General features: G+C 52.8%; 1 protein-coding gene across 1 annotated transcript in view; it reads right to left on the minus strand.

Annotated features, from left to right (window-relative positions):
• LOC113825364 (organic cation transporter protein) overlaps positions 1-10,000 on the minus strand; it is a 23,463-nt gene that overhangs the window by 6,722 nt on the left and 6,741 nt on the right. Inside the window, exons 7-9 of the mRNA XM_070136050.1 lie at positions 9,819-9,940; positions 9,128-9,339; positions 7,243-7,424 (exon numbers count right to left, since the gene is read on the minus strand). Coding sequence (XP_069992151.1) covers positions 7,243-7,424; positions 9,128-9,339; positions 9,819-9,940 — 516 coding nt within the window. The remainder of the gene's footprint in view (positions 1-7,242; positions 7,425-9,127; positions 9,340-9,818; positions 9,941-10,000) is intronic.

A 10,000-nucleotide genomic window follows, 5' to 3' on the forward strand; every position in this document is an offset into this window, starting at 1 on the left:
GCCCATTACCATCCTCACCATTAACGCCACGCCCATTACCGTCCTCACCATTAACGCCACGCCCATTACCGTCCTCACCATTAACGCCACGCCCATTACCATCCTCACCATTAACACCACGCCCATTACCATCCTCACCAGTAACGCCACGCCCAATACCGTCCTCACCATTAACGCCACGCCCATTATCGTCCTCACCATTAACGCCACACCCATTACCATCCTCACCATTAACGCCACGCCCATTACAGTCCTCACCATTAACGCCACGCCCATTACCATCCTCACCATTAACGCCACGCCCATTACCATCCTCACCAGTAACGCCACGCCCATTACCGTCCTCACTATTAACGCCACGCCCATTACCGTCCTCACCATTAACGCCACGCCCATTACCATCCTCACCAGTAACGCCACGCCCATTACCATCCTCACCATTAACGCCACGCCCATTACCGTCCTCACCATTAACGCCACGCCCATTACCGTCCTCACCATTAACGCCACGCCCAATACCGTCCTCACCATTAACGCCACGCCCATTACCGTCCTCACTATTAACGCCACGCCCATTACCGTCCTCACCACTAACGCCACGCCCAATACCATCCTCACCATTAACGCCACGCCCATTACCATCCTCACCATTAACGCCACGCCCATTACCATCCTCACCAGTAACACCACGCCCATTACCGTCCTCACCATTAACGCCACGCCCATTACCGTCCTCACCATTAACGCCACGCCCATTACCATCCTCACCATTAACGCCACGCCCATTACCATCCTCACCATTAACGCCACGCCCATTACCATCCTCACCATTAACGCCACGCCCATTACCGTCCTCACCATTAACGCCACGCCCATTACCGTCCTTACCACTAACGCCACGCCCATTACCGTCCTCACCATTAACGCCACGCCCATTACCATCCTCACCAGTAACGCCACGCCCATTACCATCCTCACCATTAACACCACGCCCATTACCGTCCTCACCATTAACGCCACATCCATTACCATCCTCACCATTAACGCCACGCCCATTACCATCCTCACCATTAACGCCACGCCCATTACAGTCCTCACCATTAACGCCACGCCCATTACCGTCCTCACCATTAACGCCACGCCCATTACCGTCCTTACCACTAACGCCACGCCCATTACCGTCCTCACCATTAACGCCACGCCCATTACCATCCTCACCAGTAACGCCACGCCCATTACCATCCTCACCATTAACACCACGCCCATTACCGTCCTCACCATTAACGCCACATCCATTACCATCCTCACCATTAACGCCACGCCCATTACCATCCTCACCATTAACGCCACGCCCATTACAGTCCTCACCATTAACGCCACGCCCATTACCGTCCTCACCATTAACGCCACGCCCATTACCGTCCTCACCATTAACGCCACGCCCATTACCGTCCTCACCATTAACACCACGCCCATTACCATCCTCACCATTAACGCCACGCCCATTACCATCCTCACCATTAACGCCACGCCCATTACCGTCCTCACCATTAACACCACGCCCATTACCGTCCTCACCATTAACGCCACGCCCAATACCATCCTCACCATTAACGCCACGCCCATTACCGTCCTCACCATGAACGCCACGCCCATTACCATCCTCACCATTAACGCCACGCCCATTACCGTCCTCACCATTAACACCACGCCCATTACCGTCCTCACCATTAACGCCACGCCCATTACCATCCTCACCATTAACGCCACGCCCATTACCGTCCTCACCATTAACGCCACGCCCATTACCATCCTCACCATTAACACCACGCCCATTACCGTCCTCACCATTAACGCCACGCCCAATACCGTCCTCACCATTAACACCACGCCCATTACCGTCCTCACTATTAACGCCACTCCTATTACCGTCCTCACCATTAACGCCACGCCCATTACCATCCTCACCAGTAACGCCACGCCCAATGCCATCCTCACCAGTAACGCCACGCCCATTACCGTCCTCACCATTAACGCCACGCCCATTACCGTCCTCACCATTAACGCCACGCCCATTACCGTCCTCACCATTAACGCCACGCCCATTACCATCCTCACCATTAACGCCACGCCCATTACCATCCTCACCATTAACGCCACGCCCATTACCGTCCTCACCATTAACGCCACGCCCAATACCATCCTCACCATTAACGCCACGCCCATTACCGTCCTCACCATGAACGCCACGCCCATTACCATCCTCACCATTAACGCCACGCCCATTACCGTCCTCACCATTAACACCACGCCCATTACCGTCCTCACCATTAACGCCACGCCCATTACCATCCTCACCATTAACGCCACGCCCAATACCGTCCTCACCATTAACGCCACGCCCATTACCATCCTCACCATTAACGCCACGCCCATTACCATCCTCACCATTAACGCCACGCCCAATACCGTCCTCACCACTAACGTCACGCCCAATACCATCCTCACCATTAACGCCACGCCCATTACCGTCCTCACCACCAACGCCACGCCCAATACCATCCTCACCATTAACGCCACGCCCATTACCGTCCTCACCATTAACGCCACGCCCATTACCGTCCTCACCATTAACGCCACGCCCATTACCGTCCTCACCATTAACGCCACGCCCATTACCGTCCTCACCATTAACGCCACGCCCATTACCATCCTCACCAGTAACGCCACGCCCATTACCATCCTCACCAGTAACGCCACGCCCATTACCGTCCTCACCATTAACGCCACGCCCAATACCATCCTCACCATTAACGCCACGCCCATTACCGTCCTCACCATGAACGCCACGCCCATTACCATCCTCACCATTAACGCCACGCCCATTACCGTCCTCACCATTAACACCACGCCCATTACCGTCCTCACCATTAACGCCACGCCCATTACCATCCTCACCATTAACGCCACGCCCAATACCGTCCTCACCATTAACGCCACGCCCATTACCATCCTCACCATTAACGCCACGCCCATTACCATCCTCACCATTAACGCCACGCCCAATACCGTCCTCACCACTAACGTCACGCCCAATACCATCCTCACCATTAACGCCACGCCCATTACCGTCTTCACCACCAACGCCACGCCCAATACCATCCTCACCATTAACGCCACGCCCATTACCGTCCTCACCATTAACGCCACGCCCATTACCGTCCTCACCATTAACGCCACGCCCATTACCGTCCTCACCACTAACGCCACGCCCAATACCATCCTCACCATTAACGCCACGCCCATTACCGTCCTCACCATTAACGCCACGCCCATTACCATCCTCACCATTAACGCCACGCCCATTACCGTCCTCACCATTAACGCCACACCCATTACCATCCTCACCATTAACGCCACGCCCATTATCGTCCTCACCATTAACGCCACGCCCATTACCATCCTCACCAGTAACGCCACGCCCATTACCGTCCTCACCATTAACACCACGCCCATTACCGTCCTCACCATTAACGCCACGCCCATTACCATCCTCACCATTAACGCCACGCCCATTACCATCCTCACCAGTAACGCCACGCCCAATACCATCCTCACCATTAACGCCACGCCCATTACCGTCCTCACTATTAACGCCACGCCCATTACCGTCCTCACTATTAACGCCACGCCTATTACCGTCCTCACCATTAACGCCACGCCCATTACCATCCTCACCAGTAACGCCACGCCCATTACCGTCCTCACCATTAACACCACGCCCATTACCGTCCTCACCATTAACGCCACGCCCATTACCATCCTCACCATTAACGCCACGCCCATTACCATCCTCACCAGTAACGCCACGCCCAATACCATCCTCACCATTAACGCCACGCCCATTACCGTCCTCACTATTAACGCCACGCCCATTACCGTCCTCACTATTAACGCCACGCCCATTACCGTCCTCACCATTAACGCCACGCCCATTACCGTCCTCACTATTAACGCCACGCCCATTACCGTCCTCACCATTAACACCACGCCCATTACCGTCCTCACCATTAACACCACGCCCATTACCGTCCTCACCATTAACGCCACGCCCATTACCGTCCTCACCATTAACGCCACGCCCATTACCGTCCTCACCATTAACGCCACGCCCATTACCGTCCTCACCATTAACGCCACGCCCATTACCGTCCTCACCACTAACGCCACGCCCAATACCGTCCTCACCATTAACGCCACGCCCAATACCGTCCTCACCACTAACGCCACGCCCAATACCGTCCTCACCATTAACGCCACGCCCATTACCATCCTCACCAGTAACGCCACGCCCATTACCGTCCTCACCATTAACGCCACGCCCATTACCGTCCTCACCACTAACGCCACGCCCAATACCGTCCTCACCATTAACGCCACGCCCAATACCATCCTCACCATTAACGCCACGCCCATTACCGTCCTCACCATTAACGCCACGCCCATTACCATCCTCACCAGTAACGCCACGCCCATTACCGTCCTCACCATTAACGCCACGCCCATTACCGTCCTCACCATTAACGCCACGCCCAATACCGTCCTCACCATTAACGCCACGCCCATTACCATCCTCACCATTAACGCCACGCCCATTACCATCCTCACCATTAACGCCACGCCCAATACCGTCCTCACCACTAACGCCACGCCCAATACCATCCTCACCATTAACGCCACGCCCATTACCGTCCTCACCACTAACGCCACGCCCAATACCATCCTCACCATTAACGCCACGCCCATTACCGTCCTCACCATTAACACCACGCCCATTACCGTCCTCACCATTAACGCCACGCCCATTACCGTCCTCACCACTAACGCCACGCCCAATACCGTCCTCACCATTAACGCCACGCCCATTACCGTCCTCACCATTAACACCACGCCCATTACCGTCCTCACCATTAACGCCACGCCCATTACCATCCTCACCACTAACGCCACGCCCAATACCATCCTCACCATTAACGCCACGCCCATTACCGTCCTCACCATTAACACCACGCCCATTACCGTCCTCACCATTAACGCCACGCCCATTACCATCCTCACCACTAACGCCACGCCCAATACCATCCTCACCATTAACGCCACGCCCATTACCGTCCTCACCATTAACGCCACGCCCATTACCATCCTCACCATTAACGCCACGCCCATTACCGTCCTCACCATTAACGCCACACCCATTACCATCCTCACCATTAACGCCACGCCCATTACCATCCTCACCATTAACGCCACGCCCATTACAGTCCTCACCATTAACGCCACGCCCATTACCGTCCTCACCATTAACGCCACGCCCATTACCGTCTTCACCATTAACGCCACGCCCATTACCGTCCTCACCATTAACACCACGCCCATTACCATCCTCACCAGTAACGCCACGCCCATTATCATCCTCACCATTAACGCCACGCCCATTACCATCCTCACCATTAACGCCACGCCCATTACCGTCCTCACCATTAACGCCACGCCCATTACCGCCCTCACCATTAACACCACGCCCATTACCATCCTCACCATTAACGCCACGCCCATTACCGTCCTCACCATTAACGCCACGCCCATTACCGTCCTCACCATTAACGCCACGCCCATTACCGTCCTCACTATTAACGCCACGCCCATTACCGTCCTCACTATTAACGCCACGCCCATTACCGTCCTCACCATTAACGCCACGCCCATTACCGTCCTCACCATTAACGCCACGCCCATTACCGTCCTCACCATTAACGCCACGCCCATTACCGTCCTCACCATTAACGCCACGCCCATTACCATCCTCACCATTAACGCCACGCCCAATACCATCCTCACCAGTAACGCCACGCCCATTACCGTCCTCACCATTAACGCCACGCCCATTACAGTCCTCACCATGAACGCCACGCCCATTACCGTCCTCACCATTAACGCCACGCCCATTACCGTCCTCACCATTAACGCCACGCCCATTACCGTCCTCACCATTAACGCCACGCCCATTACCATCCTCACCATTAACGCCACGCCCATTACCGTCCTCACCATTAACGCCACGCCCATTACCGTCCTCACCATTAACGCCACGCCCATTACCGTCCTCACCATTAACGCCACGCCCAATACCATCCTCACCATTAACGCCACGCCCATTACCGTCCTCACTATTAACGCCACGCCCATTACCGTCCTCACCATTAACGCCACGCCCATTACCGTCCTCACCAGTAACGCCACGCCCATTACCGTCCTCACCATTAACACCACGCCCATTACCGTCCTCACCATTAACGCCACGCCCATTACCATCCTCACCATTAACGCCACGCCCAATACCATCCTCACCATTAACGCCACGCCCATTACCGTCCTCAATATTAACGCCACGCCCATTACCGTCCTCACCATTAACGCCACGCCCATTACCGTCCTCACCATTAACGCCACGCCCATTATCGTCCTCACCATTAACGCCACGCCCATTACCATCCTCACCATTAACGCCACGCCCATTACCGTCCTCACCATTAACACCACGCCCATTACCGTCCTCACCATTAACGCCACGCCCATTACCATCCTCACCATTAACGCCACGCCCATTACCATCCTCACCAGTAACGCCACGCCCAATACCATCATCACCATTAACGCCACGCCCATTACCGTCCTCACTATTAACGCCACGCCCATTACCGTCCTCACTATTAACGCCACGCCTATTACCGTCCTCACCATTAACGCCACGCCCATTACCGTCCTCACTATTAACGCCACGCCCATTACCGTCCTCACCATTAACACCACGCCCATTACCGTCCTCACCATTAACACCACGCCCATTACCGTCCTCACCATTAACGCCACGCCCATTACCGTCCTCACCATTAACGCCACGCCCATTACCGTCCTCACCATTAACGCCACGCCAATTACCGTCCTCAACATTAACGCCACGCGCCATTAACGTGATACGAGCTCTGTATGAAAAACTGTTAACACTAAAAGAACATACATGTGTCTTTTTTAGCTAAACTTTATCCGGTTGCATACAACATATTCTGGAAAGCTGTTCTTCTATTTTTGTTAATAAATTCTTATTACCGTCATTACCACTAACGCCACACCCATTACCATCCTTACCATTAACGCCACGCCCATGATCACCATATTCCTTACCAGCTCGACTATGATGGGCGAGAGGAGGGCGGCCACATAGCCCATGATGTGCACCGCGGCAACTCCCTGGGCGCGCACCACGGTAGGCAGGAGCTCGGCCGCATACTGGAGTCCTATGTTGTACGATATGTTGACGCAGAATCGCCCCATGACGGCTAGGATTGCGATGCCCAAGGGGTTATCTGGGAGAGTGGTTGGGTGGGGTTAGGCTGAGCTGGGGTTGAATTTGGGTCTCGGTTAAGTTGGAGTTGACTTTTGGGCCTGGACTGAATATGGGTTGAATTGGGGCCTGGATTAAATTTGGGTTGAATTTGGTCCTGGAGTATATATGGCTTAAATTTGGACCTGGATGAAATATGGGTTGAATTTTGGGCCTTTGCTAAATATGGGTTGAATTTGGGCCTGGTTTGGGTTGGGTTGGTTGTGTTGAATTTAGGTTGACAGTGGATTGGGATGAAGTTGGGTCTGGGTTGTGTATGGGATGAATTCGTGTTGGTTTTCGGTTTGAGGCTTGGTTGAGTTTCGAGTTGGGTTAGGTTGGGTAGAATGAATTTATAGAGAATTTGTTTTGTGTTGGATTGGCTTTATCTTGGCTTTGGATCTCGATAAACTGGATCCAGCCTGGATTTGGGTTGAATCTTGGCTGGGTTTGCGTTGGGTTGAGTTCGGCTAGATTTTGGTTGGGTCGAGTTGGGATAGCTTGTATTATTTTGGTTAAGTTGAATTAGTTGGGATTTGGTCTATGCTCGTATTGCCTCGCGTGTGAGTTGAATCCTTGGCTGAGCTGGATTAGCCTGACTTGGGTATGGATTTGAACGGATTAAGGAGCGGTTCAACTGGTCTTTTGCTCCTGACTTGGGCCCGAGTACCCAGCCAGACATTGTATTTCAACTGCGAAAAGCACTGCCGTAATAGACCGCATATGCCTCTCGCTGGAAAAACCGCGTTTTGTATTTATCGTTTGAGCAACATGGAGCACAAGGACCTATACCCCGTTTCACGGCGTATATTGTTTTGAAAGAAGCACAGAAGCTGATTTACAAATTCAAAATTATTAACGCTAGTCTGACGGGCCCGTCCACGTGTGTAGATCCTACTTCAAATGAGCAGTTCTTGTTTATTTGTTTTTGGTAAAAAAAAACGAATTTTGCAATTATTAGCTCTAAACGTTTTATATAAAATCTCTAATATAACTTTAGTTAACTATAGATACTAATAATTCGTTTAAGCGAATTACAGACAATAGGTTGAAGAGGCACCATGGAACGCCCGGGGCTGCCCGAGGAAGAACACGTTCTCGTCCGTTCTATCGCCCAGATTTCGCACCAAAGTGACCGATTCGGCGCAGGTGGCCGCGCTTACGGCCAGACACGTGTACACAAAACCAGCTAAACCGCGCCTTTAGGTCTGGGTTGAATCGGGTTGCCTTATGGTTGGGCTTCAGTTGAATCAAGATTGCTAACCCAATCATTTTGTTCCAGTTTACAATGAACACGAAATCGCACAGAATACAGCGTATGTCTGCGTATGTGTTTGTGCATGTGTTTGTGAGTGAGTGAGTGACTGGGCGAGTGAGTGAGTGAGTGACTGGGCGAGTGAGTGAGTGAGTGACTGGGCGAGTGAGTGACTGACTGGACGAGTGAGTGAGTGAGTGACTGGGCGAGTGAGTGAGTGACTGGGCGAGTGAGTGAGTGACTGGACGAGTAAGTGAGTGAGTGACTGAATTGTATGAATATGAATGAGTTTGTAAGTAACTGAACGAGTGATTAATTCAGTGAACTGTTAAGCAAATGAATGATGGAGTGCGTGAGTGACTGAAAGTGTGAGTGCATGTGTGACCCTGTGACTGTGTGCGTGCGTGGCCTGAACATGAGGACCAACTCACCCGCAACGAGCAGAGTGAGAACGCTGAGGACCCCCGAGAGTCCCAGCGTTCCGAAGGCCATCCAGCGTCTTCCCCAGCGATCCAAAGTCAGGACCAGGAAGGTATCAGCAGGTAGTTCTGTCGCCGAAGTCACGGAGAAGGAAACGAACACATCCAGGGGAAGGTTCGACACGTTCCTCAAGTGTCCGTCGTAGGCCAGGCTCACCAGCATCCTTCGGGAAAGGGGCAAAAGGGTGATGCAGGGAGGAAAAAGGACAAAAGGGTGAAACGGGGAAGGTAGGATGCCAGTGGGGATGAGGGGTGATGGGTGGGGCACCAGCGAGGGGGAGAAGTACAGGGTAGGATACCGGCAAGGACGAAGATCAGAATATCAGAAGAGTGAAGGATGAAGGGCAGGATCCGCAAGGGTGAGGGAGGTGAGGCTGCCACTAGCTTGAGGCTTGGTTTGACACGTCCTTGCCTGGGTACTTACAATTTACAAATACAAAAGTATTAAACAGTGGTAAAGACGAGCATTTGTAGTAAATGCACATTGTTAATGGGGGGAAAAATCTGAAATCTGTGAGGCGCATTAACCAGACTTCCTTAGAGAATCAATGTATCGTTATAGAAAGCCAGGGAGGAGATGGAAAGAAGATTATCCTTTAAATCCATCCTATGCAAGGATTAACAGACAGACGAACAGACATACCACAATAAGCAGATAGCTATGGTCGTTTTCCGGAGTCTGGGTGTTCGAAAGAGATCAAGCACAGAGGCTGTCTTCTGCTCATCGTCCTTGCTGGCGCTCTCAGTCTCCTGCTTGGCGCTTTTCTGCCGACGGGAGAGAGTGATAAAGAGGGGTGAAGGAGAAAGAGAGAGAGGGAGAGAGAG

The sequence above is a fragment of the Penaeus vannamei genome, chromosome 21 (genome assembly GCF_042767895.1).
Source record: "Penaeus vannamei isolate JL-2024 chromosome 21, ASM4276789v1, whole genome shotgun sequence".
Taxonomy (NCBI): domain Eukaryota; kingdom Metazoa; phylum Arthropoda; class Malacostraca; order Decapoda; family Penaeidae; genus Penaeus; species Penaeus vannamei.